Source organism: Saccopteryx bilineata, chromosome 5 (assembly GCF_036850765.1).
Source record: "Saccopteryx bilineata isolate mSacBil1 chromosome 5, mSacBil1_pri_phased_curated, whole genome shotgun sequence".
Classification (NCBI taxonomy): domain Eukaryota; kingdom Metazoa; phylum Chordata; class Mammalia; order Chiroptera; family Emballonuridae; genus Saccopteryx; species Saccopteryx bilineata.
Genome location: NC_089494.1, coordinates 83,455,457 through 83,472,295, shown reverse-complemented (window position 1 = coordinate 83,472,295; position 16,839 = coordinate 83,455,457). Strand labels below are relative to the sequence as shown.

General features: G+C 35.5%; 1 protein-coding gene across 4 annotated transcripts in view; it reads left to right on the top strand.

Annotated features, from left to right (window-relative positions):
• The window catches only part of GALNT13 (polypeptide N-acetylgalactosaminyltransferase 13), a 573,465-nt gene that overhangs the window by 385,819 nt on the left and 170,807 nt on the right, over positions 1-16,839 (top strand). For all 4 annotated transcript variants that reach the window (XM_066279813.1, XM_066279812.1, XM_066279811.1 and 1 more), the window contains exon 9: positions 12,729-12,909. In XM_066279813.1, coding sequence (XP_066135910.1) covers positions 12,729-12,909 — 181 coding nt within the window. The remainder of the gene's footprint in view (positions 1-12,728; positions 12,910-16,839) is intronic.

Sequence of the window (16,839 nt, the reverse complement as noted above, 5' to 3'; positions counted from 1 at the left end):
GAAAAAAGAAAAAGAAGAAGAGTCCAGTAGCATGATTTTGGGAAGGAATCATAGTTTTCTACTGATGGCGTTATAGCTTTACATGTACTCCCTAGAGAAAGTATTTCTCTGAAACAAAACTTACAGCTTCTTATAAAAATATCTTGGGTCCTTGAAAAGAAACAAAATGTCTCTACCTGATTTAAAAAACGGAAAGGGAAACTATGTCTATGAAAGAATTACCTTTGGAGGTAGTGCCTCTTAAAACAGGCTTTCTTTTAAGCATGAGACTACTCTTCAATTGTCAGTTGCAAACTGATGCCTGGGCTTAAATGAGTTCATTTCTAGTATTCACAACTGGCCTGGCCTGTGAGCTACTTAAAGATAGAGAGCCAAGTTTTATTATTCTTTCTCTATTCCCCAGAGCCCAGCATGGTGCTTGACACTAAGTCAATGGCAAGTATGTAGTTGCTGAATAGATGCCAGCCAAGGCTTGAGGGAAAATGCTAGAGAGTGGAGAGGTCATTCCCTCTCAAGTGTGCCATGGTATCTTACCTTCAAAAGGCATTTGACCACTTCACAAGTTACACAGGAAATTTTATTTAAAGTAAAATGCTATAGCTGCAGTAGGGAGAGGTGGACAGTTTACAAATGGAAAATTGAGCAACTGAAGGATAACTCTTGCTGAGTTACCAGGTTTTCTTTCCCTGTTCAATCCAAGTTCTTTCTAAGTATCTGGCATCCATAAAAGAACAGGAAATTCTGTACACACTGCAGTTAGATACTCAGGTGGTCTATTGATATTCAAAGGGGACTGTTCTGGCCTGAATTCTAGGGCAGCCTCACTCAGCTGTCATGAGCTGCTCTGTGGCCAGAAGCAGCAGATATTACTGATACCTGACAGGCAGTCAGATCTTCAGACATGGGAGGGAACCAATGTCAAATGCAAAATATGTGACCCAGATATAATTTTTAAGTCATATATCCTTTCAATCCATTTTTCAAAAATTTCATCTACCATATATTGATACAATTCTTTCACAGTTAAGCTTTATTTGTCGGATTAACTGTATAATGAGGAAAGCACAAATTTTAAAAAATTCTACTTTGTCTTGGTTAATATTCCTCGAGAATGCAATGAAAACACTACCAAAACTTCCAGTATTTGTCACACTTTAAGATTATTGATTAAGAAAGGTAAAAAAAATATGACTGTCTCACAATTATTTGTTCTTTTTTTAATAAAATATCTGCTTGAAACAATCTATGCTAATAAAAAAAGCAATACTTCTTTTGTAAATACAAAAAGCTAGACACTAATTTTCTTAAGCAGAACTACCTTATATTATGTAGGATTTTCAATATCCGGTAAACAGCTTCTTCATTTCTTGTCTGCTGTATTTGTTCATGTCATTTAAACAGATGGGAGAATTGTCATAACACAAAGAGGACTGTGTGTTGCTGTTATTTAAAGGAGAATTGAGAATTTCTTCAATATAGTAGTCCTAATAAAATGCAGTATAACGACAGGTAACAATTATCCTGATACTGGGTAAGAAAGTGGACATAACGAGTGGTAATTCTCAAAGTCAGAAAGCTCCAAGGTGAAGAAAGTTGTTGAGAGGCAAAAAGTGATAGTAGAGTGTGTACACTGATGTGGATATTGATCATGTCTGCACTCTGCATTTTAACAGCTGTAAATGGGGTTTTGTGTTTGAGAGGAGAGGGTAACAAGATTAGGCAGACCCCACCTGTGACCACTGGCACCTCACTATACCTCTGATGCACACTGGATCACACACATTCTGCCTCAGTTACACTTCCAAACAGTCTCCTGCTTACTGCCACACCTAGTATAAGCACATCTTTTCTTGTTTCTGCTCGTTTTTGTTCCTTTTACTCCCCTCAGCCCTCCAACTCCGAAAGGACTTACCAGTTCTTTGGCAAAGGAGAAAGTAGGCTAAGTTGGGAGACTTTCCTTAAAGAAAATTATTTCAGGATTAATCTGTTAAGTTCTCTTGAAAATTAATATATTGAATATATAGCCTGACCAGGTAGTGCTGCAGTGGATAGAGCATCAACCTGGGATGCTGAGGACCCAATTTCAAAACCTTGAGGTCACCAGTTTGAGCACAGGCTCACCAGTTTTAGTGCATGGTTTGCTGGCTTGAGCATGGGATCACAGACATGACCCCATGGTCACTGGCTTGAGTTCAAAGATCACTGGCTTGTAGCCCAAAGTCACTGGCTTAAGACCAAGATTACTGGCTTGAGCAAAGGGTCACTGGCTGGTTGGAGTTCCCTGGTCAAGGTGCATATGAGAAAACAATCAGTGAACAACTAAGGTGCCACAACTATGAGCTGATGTTTCTTATCTCTCTCCCTTTCTGTCTGTCTGTCCCTGTTTCTCTTTCACTTTCACAAAAAGAGAGAAAAGGAAGGAAGGAAGGAAGGAAGGAAGGAAGGAAGGAAGGAAGGAAGGAAGGAAGGAAGGAAGGAAGGAAAGAAGGAAGGAGGGAAGGAGGGAGGGAGGAAAGAGAGAAAGAAAGAAAGAAAGAAAGAAAGAAAGAAAGAAAGAAAGAAAGAAAGAAAGAAAAGAAAGAAAAAGTAAAGAAAGAAAAAGTAAAGAAAGAGAAAGAAAGGGAAAATAAAATTGATATATATAAGGTTATTTTTCAATTTGGGGCTTTCAGAAGATTCATTTCTAAGTTAAAGGGGAAAGTACTTGATAACTGGCTATTTTAGAAGCAAATTAAAGGGACATATGAAATGGTAGAGATTCAACTCAGAATTTGTCTACATTTAATATCAATGTGAAAATAAAATATTCAAATTATTCTAATATATGGCTATTTCTTGATAAACTATCTTGTGGACAAAAGTTCTTTGTGGTTTGCATTTTTTATAACCTTTGTGACCTTTCTAAAATAGGGCAACTCTCAAATCCGAGTGGAAAAATACATATTGATTGCTTCATTATAAGTTTTTACAATATCATCTCTCATACTTCTTGTTCAGAGAGTGGTATTTGTGCCGTGTGCTTCTAGTACAACTAACTTAAAATCAGCTTCCCTGAGTAGGAAAATGTTGATTGAAATTTTGGATGCATATAACTTTTTCAATTAATGTTTTGTATTTCTTTGGCTAAATACCCAGAAATGGATTGTTGGGTTGTAAGGCAGTTCTTATTTTTAATTTTTTTAAGGACCCTCTATACTGTTTTTCTACAGTGGCTGCATCAATTTGCAATCCCACCAACTGTTCATGAGGGTTCCCTTTTCTCCACATCCTTGCCAATACTTGTTTGTTGATTTATTGTTTATAGTCATCCTGACAGGTGTGAGGTGATTTCTCATTGTGATTTTAATTTGCATTTATTTGATGATTAATGACATTGAATATCTTTCCATATGTCTATTGGCCATCTGTTTGTCCTCTTTGGAGAAGTGTCTGTTTAGGTCTTCTGCCCATTTTTAATTAGATTGTTTGTTTAGAAGATATGATAACAATGGAATATACTCAACAATAAAAAAAAAATGAAATTTAGCCTGACCAGGTGGTGGCACAGTGGATAGCGCATCAGACCGGGACATGGAGGACCGAGGTTCGAAACCCTGAGGTCACTGGCTTGAGTGCAGGCTCATCCAGCTTGAGCATGGGCTCACCCAGCTTGAGCACAGGGTCACTGGCTTGAACATAGGATCATAGACTTGATCCTTTGGTTGTTGGCTTGAGCCCAAAGATCACTGGCTTGAGCAAGGGAACTCTCACTCTGCTGTAGCCCCCCAATCAATGCACATATGAGAACACAATCAATGAGCAACTAAGGAGCTGTAACAAAGAATTGATGCTTCTTGTCTATCTCCCTTACTGTCTGTCCCTATCTGTTACTCTCTCTCTTTGTCCCTGTCAAAAAAAAAAAAAGAAAATCTTCCCATTTGCAAGAACATGGATGAACCTAGAGGGTATTATGCTAAGTGAAATTAGTTGGATAGAGAAAGACATACCATATGATTTTACATATACACACACAAAAAAACAAACAAAACAGAAATAGACTCAAAGATACAGAAAATAAACTAATGGTTGCCAGATAGGAAAGGGCTGGGGTACTGGGTGAAAAATGTGAAGGGATTAAGAAGTATAAATTAGCAGTTACAGAATAGTCATGGGAATATAAAGTACAGCAGGGGGAATAGAGTCAATAATATTGTAATAACAATGTATGCTGTCAGGTAGGTACTAGAATTATTGGAAGGGAGATCATTTCATAAAACATCCAAATGTCTGACCACTATGCTGTACACATTAAACTAATAATAAAATAGTATTGAATGTCAACTGTAATTGAAAATTTTTTAAAAAACATTTTCTAGAGAACTTTATCACTTCAATCTAAAAATATGATCTCTAAAACTGGTCATTTATTCTACATAGAGAAATTATTTGAATCCTAGAAATCTGAAAGAAAACTTAGCCACTCTCCATTTCATTTCCTTTTATATAGGAATTGGCTGAGAAGTCTCAACATTAAGAGACTTTTTCCAAATTCTATCAGTTTTTGTTTATTTCAAATCGAGAATCTAGCTTTCCAATTTCAAATCAGATACTTTCTTTCTTTTTTTACACAAACAATAATTCTTCTTTTCAAAAGTATCCAATTATCAAGAACTGGATGGATTTTCAGGGGTGTTGAATCCATGATCACTGATGACTCAGGGGAACACTTGAGGGTCATAGCAGTTTGATGTATGAGTCTTCATCTTGAGATGTTATGATATCAGAATATGATTCCAGCTCTAGAGACCTCTTCAGATCACATAAATCTTCCCAATTATACTTTGAAGTGAAAACTAGGCCAAGAGTCAAACAAATTAAAGAAGACTCTCCCCAATCAAAACAATTATGAGAAATAACTAATAGGGTTCATGTCAAGAATGAATGGAAAATTCCTACTGCAGCCCTTATCCCTGCCCCTTTTGAATAATAACTTTCATGCTTTTTGTCTTTGTGTCAACCTATTAAGGATCATCGTTCCCTCAGGACCTCAATGAAGACTCTTTTAGACTGTGTTTCAATTATAAGAATTAAAGACTTTTTATCAGTCTCCTTATGTGTCTATTAACAAAGTGGAGAATTAAAGTGCTGACAGCGATTATTTGAAATAAACAATGAATATAGAAAGAGTAGTTTGAAAATTAACTCTTCTATATCTTGTTTCAGTTTTTCTTTGTCAGAACTATGAAAATGACAGCTTTTGTTCCTAATTCTATTTTATGAGACACCTTTTGTACATACCATGTGATTTTCCAGATTTTGCTATATCAATATGAATGGCTCAATCAGTCAATCATTATATGTTAAGCACCAGTACGAGCTAAAGGTTTTTCAAACTTTGAAAACATTGACTTCATGTTATATAGAAGTTCTGATATTTTTCACTTGATGTGAATTATACCAATTTCATAAAGTGAAGTTTAACTTTCATGTGATAATGAAAATCAGTTCCATAAAAGTAAAACATGTGATGCTTCCTCTTGAAGAGTTAACAAAGTGGTTAGAAAGATTATATAAGTATACACACAAATATTTCACGAGTTGACAAACTGTATAGATCTGAGCTAAATAGGGTGAGGTGGTACAGAGGTAAGTGTAAATGCTATCAGTCAGTGAAAACTGAGATTAGTGGAAGCTAGCAGAGTTAAGAACTGTTTACTGGAAGAGATGTATGTGAGTTGGGTCTTATAGGGAGAGCATTAGATACAGGGAAAACACATATACTAATTCTTAGTTTTAATTCCCCAAATTATGTCATTATTACATTACTCTCTATTTCCATTGTCAGTACTCTGGTTGAAGTTATTATCATCTCTTTCCTAGATTATTACAATAACCCCTTAATAAATCTCCTATTTGCTCCATTCCAATTCATTTTTCACATAAAGGTTCAGTGTGTTTATAAGCGTTCAATTGCCTTCACCCTCACAACAACCTTGTCGGGTAGATCCTTCTAATCTCACATTATTACCTAAAAACTGAAGCACAGGAAGATGCAGTAAACGAGCTCACCCTGCTAACATGTGGTAGAGCTAGGATATGATCTTAGGGACTAGAGCCTACGTACTCAGTGTACTGTTGTTTTTATTAAGACTATAATAAACAAAGACTTTTTGCCAGCAATAGTACGTGTATGGGAAAAGGGAGTGGAGGGGATAAAGATTAGTTTAAAAACAAGCAACTGCACAACAGCTGTAAAATTAGAAACGATAGTAGCACTAGAACTGAGATTGTAAAGTTGAAGTTTCTGAAGTTTCTGAACCTTAATTAAAATGTCACTTAATGCAGGTGCCACACACACAAAAAAAACCTGAAAGATTAATGTATGTAGTTGATTGTCTTCTAGCTGGGAGAAAAAAATCAAGGAGATAATCAAATGAGCAATGGGCATTTTATATTTTGATTAATTACTTTCTCTATCATCAAAATACTCTCATAAAAAATACCTGATATCCAGGAACAGACACTAGCTTCAATCCTCTGTGGATAAGAAGGCAATTTGTATTTTATGCATGGTTAAATTTACTTGAGAAAGATATGATACGCAAATATTAATCTGCTAGAAGCCTAGAAAATCACAATCAGATATGCTCACAAACACAAAATAACTTGGACATCATGTTTTATTAAGTGTTTACTGTTTGTTCAGACACTATAAATAATTTCAGAGAACAAAATGTAGTATTCTAACTGGAAACTAACTGGCTATTTTTTTAAACTCCTTACATTACCTAACTTCCTAGACACTGCTATTGTAATACCCAAAAAGGTAAAACTGATCAATATTTAATAAAATATTTCAAAGAAGCAAGAATAAGCTGATAATCTACAGATGTTTCCCTGAACAACAACAGTAAAAGATAAGTAATATACAATTGAGTTCTTACCATATGAAATGTCAAGCACAGTGCTTGATGCAAACAATCTCACTGTGGTCTTGGGAAGTGATGATTATTGTTATCCCTGTTTTCCAATGGGAAAATTAAGACATTGCAAGCTTAAATAATTTTCACAAGTATACGTAGTAGGTGACAGAGTCACTAGAAAATTTTCTATTTGCTTATCTCCAAGCCCAAGTTCTTAATGACTGTGTCATATTCTTTCTTGTTTTTTTTCTTCCCTTCATTTTTTCATCCTTCCAAAACATTTATAGAAAATACACTGAGGGAAATTATCATGATAATCGTGGGGGACTCCACTCATTTTGAATACTTTTCACTTTAATATTTAACTATATTGTTTTCTGGGGACTGTATCTACCTAGTACACACTAACTACCTGGTCAATATTTGATCAATTTCATGCTTTGTTTTTATGTTAACTGGGTTTTATAATGATCACATCACTCTAATTAATGCACAGTGTTATACATTCCTACCTTGATCTTTTCATTTCCATGCAAATTTGGGAGGAGAGACTTTACCTAGGAAACCCCATATGAATGTTTATCCACACATTCTGGGAGCACAGATGGCAATGAGGGAATCGCTCGCTGTTCCGGGGGTCAGCAGACTATGCCTCACAAGCAAAAACACAGGCCAGTATTCAGTTATGGAACAGTAACCTCCACCTCTATTATCTCTCCCAAATGTGTTTAAGAACGGCCTCCATCTGTGAGAATCAGAATCAGTGACAGGTTTTTCTTCTGTCTTGTGAATCAACAACCATTACTACATTATGCGTGCACATGTACACGCAAAATCATATTGCAAGTTAGAAGGATAACCAAAAAACAGCACTTTCGTATATCCTCACCATTGCCTATTGAGAAGGAAATTAGTGAAACCATGGGAACCCTACTTTTAAAAAAATTTTAACTAGAGACCATTCTCTTTTCTGTGTGCATGTTTAGGGCATAGAATATATAAGCCTACAAAAGAGTGGGGAGCTAAGAAGTGGGAAAATAGAAATAAAGTGCCCTCGGTTATACAACCTCAGTGTTAATCCATATTTGCAAAAAAGGCACAGTGGTAACCCTGAGGACAGCTGTCAATCACTAATGTATATGCAACAAGGTTCTATTGTATAGTATGAATTTAGTGGGGTACAAACTTAAAATGGCTTTATTTTTTTCTCCAATCATTGTTTCATGCTCTGAAAGGCATTTCTTTCTAATTTTGATGTCATTTGGGACAGATTCTGTAGATTTCTGGTCACTTTTAGTTATTAAAAATACTAGTAATGTTCTGTTTAAATCTTTGATTTCATAAGCAATACATAGCTCCCATTCTCTCCTCTCCAAAGGCCCATGCTGATAGAGTGTTGGAAAGGCTCTCTGGGTTGCCAGACTCCCAGTGTATACAGTAGTATCAAATAAGAGGGCTGGAGAGTGGCAGGTCTTAACTGAAAGCATGTTTAATGATGGCTGCCTATTATTGTCTCAATGTGGTTCCACTTGCTATTTGATGCCTCCATCCATATAACAGTATTCTAAACAAAATTTCATTGCTTAGATTCTATACAAGGATATGCTATATTGATAGTCCCACAGCCCCCCCTTTTATTCTCTTCCATAGTCCTCCTCTATGGAGTTGAAGAACCACTAAAGCCCTATCCACTTGTCTCCAAAGACCACTCCCTCCCAGAGTCACTGCATCACCGGACCTGTCAATTCTGCTGGAACCAGCTGTCCAATAAACCCCAACCCACCTAGGAGTCTCTAGATCAGAAGAGGCTCCATTTTTCTAGGGTCATGTTCTTCCACACACTTGAGGCTTTCCCACATCCTCACTCACCACCTGTACTGTATTTGGATGGCAGCAGCATGGGAAAAATGCTGATTTTACTGCTCAAAAATATCCTGCATGCCAGCCTTTCCTTCATTTACCTAGTTTCCGCACATGAATTGGGTGAAGGAAGAAATAAACTCTTCATTAATGCCTAATCCATAGAAGAGGAGGAAAAGTTTCAACACCAACACTGCATTCCTGGCAACCAAAAGAACATCTTCAATTTTCTCTTAGGCATAGCATATTATATGTGATGTCTTCTGAATTTGGAAACCCTTGCAGAACGACCTGGTCATAGTACAAATACCAGAGTACTTTCCTTAATCAAAATTTTTTTTTTACAGAGAGATCGTGTGAGATTGGCTTAATGGTTACTTTCAAAAGACATTAAAAATTAAGATTATATTATTTAGCAATGTCATTTGTCATAAGCCATCAATCATTTCTAATGTTTACTTGTGCTGTGACCTCCAAAGTACTTTGTCAATCTATTAAACTGTTCTGTCTGGTTTGATAATAAAAATGTTTCTATAAAAATTTCAATGTAAATACTTCTAAAATATCTCTGTTTAAATCTTAGCATTCTACAAGGGATGCTTTTTTTATGTTAATCTCAGTGCTTAATTGTACCAGTCAACCAACATACAGTGACAGCTATAGTGGAAGAGCACTAGGCGTGGCTCTGGGACGACAACAATGACTAGACCTCTCCACTGCCCTTTAGAGTCTGCATTCTAGTTGGGGGAAAGTGCATAGCCAAACAAACTTGTAAATAAATTGTAGATTATAGTGAGCAACAAAGGAAATAAACAGAATGTATTATGACAGAAAATCACTGGGGTGGGCACTTTAAATATGGCAATTAGGGAAGATCTCTCTGATGAGGTGATGTTCTAGCTGAGATGAGAAATTTGGAAAGAGGCAGTCAGGTGACAGGCAGACAGAATTGTATTCCAAATATAGTGAAAGCAGTGTTGCAGCTTTGGTTTGTGAAAGAGTATATGATTTGTTATTCTAAGCAATGACAGAAGACCAAAATTACCAGTGTTGATTGACAGAGGGAGAGAATCATTTAGGGTCTTTGAGGCTCTGCTAAAGGATTTTGTTTATATTCACAGTGCAGTGAGAAACCACTGAAGAATTTAGGCAGGGAAGTAAAACAAAATTATTAAATTTTTTAAACATCACTCTGGACCCTGACTGGGTGACCCAGGTGGTTACAACATTGTCCTGATGTGTCAACGTTGTGGGTTTAATCCCTGGTCGGAGCACATACAGGAGTCTACCAGTGAACGCGTGAATGGATAGAGCAGTGGGTTGATCACTCTCTCTCTTTCTCTCTCTCACACATACACTGTTTTTTCCTCTTTTTCACTCTCCCTTCCTCTCTCTAAAATAAAAACAAAAACTTAAAGACCGCTCTGATTTTTCAGTACACAACAAATCATAGGTGAGCAACAGTGAAAGCAGAAAGACAATTAAGAGTCCATTGCAACTGACAGACAAGAGATGCTGGGGATTAGGACAAAACAGTGACGCCGGCGACAAAGATGACATACTGAGAATTATTTTACAGATAGAACCACCAGGATTTGTTGATAGATGGGATATAAGTAGTGAAATTAACGAAGAAAGCAATGACCTTTAGGGCTTAGGGGGGTGTTCTGGTATTTTTGTTTGTTTGGGTTGACCACCTTTGTGAATAGTGGTACCATTTTTTGATGATTTAAAAATAAAGACTGAAAGAAAATAAGACCTGTGAGACGAGACGGGGATGCATCAACAACTCCACTTCAGACATGTTTCTGTAGATGAATCTGCAAGAGAAAGTATTTTTAAAGTACCAAGTAGATATTTAGATTCACAAGTCTGGATCCCATAGAAGAGTTCTTGGCTGAGGTGTCACTGTTGAGTTTGTGATTATTCAGATCATATATAACATAGTGAGAACAAATAAGACCACCTAAAGAATGAACGAAGAGCAGTGAAGACCAACATTTAAATAGACATTTAGAGTTAAAATATATAAACAGGGAAGTCGTAGGATGGGAAGCCTGAGAATCCAGAGAGGAGTCTGCTGTATATTCATCAAGGAAAATTTGCCATTTTCACCATGGCAGTTCTGGGGAAGCCACAGAGATATAGAGCAGTTCACAATGATAGAAAAGTGGATAAAAATGGTGGAAGTGAAACAACCTATATCAATACATATTTTATGTTAATTTATTGTTGGGGGAAACAAAAAAAGAGATACTAAATGGAAATGTGGACCATGTGGACAAAGGAATGGAGTTTTTGTTGTGGTTAGCAGTTTTTTGTTTATCACTTTTTTACCTATTTGAAAGATCAGAGATTTTAGGTCATATGATGTATAGATAGATATAATCTAAGAATGAGGGAAACAGTTGATGTTTCAGGAGAAGGCCCATAGGACAAGCAAACCACTGAAGACTTTAAGTCAGATTTAAGGGATATGATCTAACCTGACAAGTTTAATTTGCCTTTGCTGGGAGAAGGATCAACTCCCTCCATTTCAATAGTAAAGGAGAATATAAAAATATGTATGTAATTACAAGGTTTATAGTTTTCAAGCTAGAAAAGAGAGGAAGTTACCAATTAATTAGCACTTTAATTTTTTAAGAATGAGCTATCCTGTATTTTAAGGGGAATGTTGAATTCCATTTTTCTTTGATATCACTCCATCATGTGAATGTTGTATTGCAAGATCTTTTCTGTTAGATTTACAATGTTTAGACAGTTAGAAAATGATAAAGGATAGATTGTATACATAATACACAAAACACTGTTGATGAATATATCTTGTTATTTAGCATCTAGAAAAAATGAATGTCCATATTGCTACCAAGCCCAATAGCAGCCCTCTTCTAAGAGGAATATTACTTAAGGAACCAATTAGAGGAAATGTTTTCCTTAAAGATAAGCAACTCTCCTTGCAATAAGAACAATGTTAGCTATAGTATAAGACCAGGTCTTTCTAATTACAATCACTATGACTCTATTTATTGGGATAAAAACTGTAGCACATCTGTATTATATCATATGCATGAAATAAATATGTGAGTATGTATAGTATTTGTAATATAAATCATACTTATATAATACATCTCTATATCTATGTAATATGTATATAGGTAGATATAATATCTATATAAAACACACATTCTATTAGTATAACTTATGGCTGTTCAATGTAATTTTATAGAAATAAATGTTTTGTGGGTACTTTACTTAATATGTAGCCTCAACTTCACAGTAAATCTAGGATAACAAGAAATATATCATATATACCTTCCAAGTGTTTATAATTTTAAAGGTTAGTAAATAATTGCTTACAGTACAGTATAATCAGTTCTTCATAAAAACATGTTTAAAACACAAAACTCATACAATATTAAATATAAATACTAAAAAGAAATTATCTTGGAGATGAGCTTTGAGGGGTGTGTAAATGGTTAGAAGATATAAAGGAGTCATATCATATTTTAATAAGAATAATCACATATCCAAAAGCTTACAATACAGTAGATATGGGCAACTGGAAGTTAATGGTTATTTAATTACAAATGGATAACAGGTTGATTTTTCTCCAAATCAAATTTAGTTATTGACCATGCATCTAATGCACAAATTCATTTATGCAGAGCAAATTTTGGATACAAAATATCTCTTAGACAGCAATTAATTTAACTACTAAAAACTGGAAATTAGGTAGTGTAATAAAGGCACATCTTATTTCCATAGTTTTAATGCTATACTGTATACATATATAAAATTTTTTCAAACTAGAATCCTTTGCCAAACCTAAATATATTGTGTTCATTTGATGTTTGCTTGAACTAATAAGATATGAAGGTTTGGCTTTAGTTACTATCAGATGCTTTTATGACAAAATTACTACATTATGTACAATGATTTTTATAGAACAATTGCTCTTTCCCCCAGATTTGGCAATGTGGAGGTTCACTAGAGATTGTAACTTGCTCCCATGTGGGTCATGTTTTTCGGAAGGCAACTCCATACACTTTTCCGGGTGGCACTGGTCATGTCATCAACAAGAATAACAGGAGACTGGCAGAAGTTTGGATGGATGAATTTAAAGATTTCTTCTATATTATATCCCCAGGTAAACAATTCTGACATTTTTCTTTCTCTGCAGGAGAAAATAATTTTAAACATGCTGAATATGTGTTTCATTATTGTTGGTATTCTACTAGTTTAAATAAAATGTTATCACCATAATGTTGCAGAAAATAGTATTTGAGGAAGTTGTACTGTAGAGTTAATTTTCACCTAAAACGAAAAACACTACACTGATCTCAAATGCCTAAGTATTTTTTATTCTCTGTTTCTTTTTTGGTATAAGCACTGTGCTGGAAAAATGGAACAAGCTGTACTCAGAGATCCAAATTTAATGAACACGTATCAGGTCAATTTAAGAAAAAAAAATTGTTTAATAATGGGCATCTTTTTTAAAAAAATAAAAAAGGGCATCTTTACTTCCTTATTTCACAAATAAAACTGAGTTGATAAGAAATTTTGATAATGTTTAAGCGGAGATATCTTCAATTGCTTTATTTTCTTAAACAGTTGACTAGAAAAAGATGAAATTGTCTACAAAAACAAGATTGAAAATTATGCTGATATTTTTATATTTTTAAAGAATATTTAATAACAGTGAATTACTTATCAACACATCTGTGAAAAAGCTTGATATGGACAATGAAATGATATGCTACTTTCATTACAGAGAAAAATAAACATGGAAATGGAAGTAAATGTGGGCTAACACTTGGGAATGGGATTATGAATCATTTTATTCTTTTCCTTTTAATTCTATTTTCTTTCTAAAGCATTATATTTCAGCATTTCTTTAAATGAATTTAAAAATAACATTAATTTTAGCAAAGTAATAAACATTTACAAAGAATTTAAGTCGTTAAAAAAGAAAAAAAGTAAGAAAGCCTTGTGAGAAAATTCCATTACCGGGTTGTGTGATTATAAGTGATTTCATTCTTTATAATATTCTAGACTTTCTCCAACCATCCTATTACTTATTTAAAAAATGACTCTGAGGCATTACATATTTTTGAAGGAAAAAAAAATCAAACATTTTGAGAAGATACAATCATGAAGAAGACACGGGTTGCCTTCAAGTTCTCAAGTCTAGACAGAGTCCAAAGCATAAAGTACTATAACAGAAATTCAACTACATTTATAAAATAAACTTTAATGTTCTATTTTGATAGTTTCTGTATAGGCCTTATGGTCATCAATATCATTATTCTGTAACCCATAAAAGCAACAAAAATCTATGCCCACATTTTCTTTTCTGTTATAATCTATTACATGGCTTAGAATGGCCTGTTTAGTTTCTAACTGGCATACTCTGATTTTGGAAAGTTTGTACGAGGCTGTAAAATTTTTTTTACATGAAGCCGGGAATGAGCAATGTGAACTTTCTTATTAAGATCCAGCATTACTCCATGGATAAGAAAAATGAGAGCACTGCATGTATAAATGTGTCATAAAGAAAGGGCTTCTTTTCACACATTTTCAAGCCTTTTTTGTGTAAAGCTTCTATTGCAGGCACTCTATTTCATGCCTAGATGTCTTTCCCTTTTCAGTGGAAAGCCAGTCCAGATGTTCACAGAGATGAGTTCGGCAAGAGCACATAAAATTCGCAACAAGGCAGTGGCATTTCTACAACCTTTTCATTTTCTTTTGATGATACTTTCTGAATTCATATCATTACTTGTAGAAATATGTAAGCTCAAATATAAAGAAAGAAGCAATGGAATAAACATATTATCTTGATCATATACTACTTACATTTAGGACTATCAGTAATTAAAACAATTATAACCATATGCATTATATTCACTCATAATGAGTATTATTTATAAAAAAAGTGATGTTTTAGTATTTTCTATAATTTCCCATTGAGTGAAAAAGGCACATAAACTGTGGAACCATTTCTGAAAGGTGGAAAACAATGTTGGCTATCTGGAACTAATGACACCTTATTACTCAACAGAGACTGTTAAGTATATTCTAGGAAGTGCAGTGGTTTTTTTGGGAGGTTTTTTTTTTTTTTTTGGTTTTTTTAATTTATTTATTCATTTTAGAGAGGAGAGGGAGAGACAGAGAGAGATAGAGGAGAGACAGAGAGAGAGAAGGGGGGGAGGAGCTGGAAGCATCAACTCCCATATGTGCCTTGACCTGGCAAGCCCAGGGTTTCGAACCGGTGACCTCAGCATTTCCAGGTTGACGCTTTATCCACTGTGCCACCACAGGTCAGGCCATGTTTTTTTGTTTTGTTTTATTTTTCTGAAGTGAGAAGTAGGGAGGCAGAGAAACAGACTATCGCTTGTGCCCAACTGGGATCCACCTGGCAAGCCCACTAGGGGGCAATGCTCTGCCCATCTGGGGCATTGCTCCATTGCAACCAGAGCTATTCTAATGCCAGAGGCAGAGGCCATGGAGCCATCCTCAGCTCCTGGGCCAACTTTGCTCTAATGGAGTCTTGGCTGCAGGAGGGGAAGAGAAAAATACAGAGAAAGGAGAGAGGGAAGGATGGAGAGGCAGATGGGCACCTCTCCTGTGTGCGCTGGCTGAGAATCAAACCTGGAACTTCCACACTCCGGGTTGATGCTCTACCACTGAGGAAACCGGCCAGATCTAGAAAGTGCAGTTTTTACATTACAACAAATATCATTAGGAAATTTATTATTCTTAAGAAATGGGCTCATTTATATCCAGAAAAGTACTTTGGAAAGCAGAGATAGGATATTTGGGGAATATGCTGAAAATATCTAGGAATTTCCTAAGAGGCATTTATGCTTCGGTATGTCTCAGACATAGCATGGTTGTGCATGGAAACTGCCTGCTGTATCATGAGCAGAGAGAGGACCAAAAACATGAAACATTAAATTGCTTCTCAGTGTAAAAGGAAGAGAAGTAGGCTGAAAACTAGAGTAGGATGCCTAAAAACAATTCTAGCCCTGTGCGTTTTCACATCATCCAAAACACATACACTGGGTTCTATTAAAGCAGCCAGGAATTGTCATGTGAATGCTGCCTAGCGTGGATAACTATTTTTGTCATTACTGAGGCTTTCGGTTACTCTTAACATCAGATTTCTTTGCTATTGTCTAGAATTATTGGATTTCCATTTTTCATCTCAGTGGGTAACAAGTAAGTTTATAGAGAGGAAAGGGGTTATGAGGGGGAGATTAAAGGCATACGCGCATGCACATTTATACTGAGAATATGTTTTATTATTTTAATGATAAACACACAGACATTTATGAAGAATGCTAAAAACTTTATATTGAATTCTGTTTCATTTTCCTGAACCACCTTGATGTTCTGGCTAAGAAAATTATGTTAATCTCTTGAAGCACCTCCATGTAGCTGTTAATTTGCCCTAAATATTTGGACAAATAGGAAGAGAATCCTATTTTTTATACCCAGACTTTTATACTAAATCTGATTCTTCACTTTTGCAGTTATTAAAAATGTGATTTTTAAGTAATTTTTTTGTGAATTGAATTCTGACAACATTGCTTCCTTCCAGGACGCTCTCTGAAATACACACTTTCTTGTTTGGCTTCAGGGATGGTTCTGCTCTGTCTCAGACAGGATGTTCCTCCTCTCTGGAAAGTACATTATTTCCTGTAGTTTCAATACCATAGCCAATCCATCATTACTCTATATCATATGGTTTCATTTTTATTTTTATTATTATTATCTGTAACGCCAGTGGTCAGGGCTGCCACCATCACAGCAGCCCGGCCCATGCAGGTTCGCATTGGATTCGGACAGTCGGTAAAGAAACAATGGAGCCAAAAACTGATGGGCCATAGTCTTTAATTCTAGCTTGCACCCAGCGGGCAAGTAAAAAATACACACTGGGCTCCAAAACCCACTCACATTCAGTGCTCACAAAGCCACTGACTTATCCGAGTTTCCTAGAATCAAAGGTTTCTAGCTCACCAGACTTATTTACCTCTGTTCCCCATCTCCTTCCTTCTCCCTGCATAAACTGCACAAA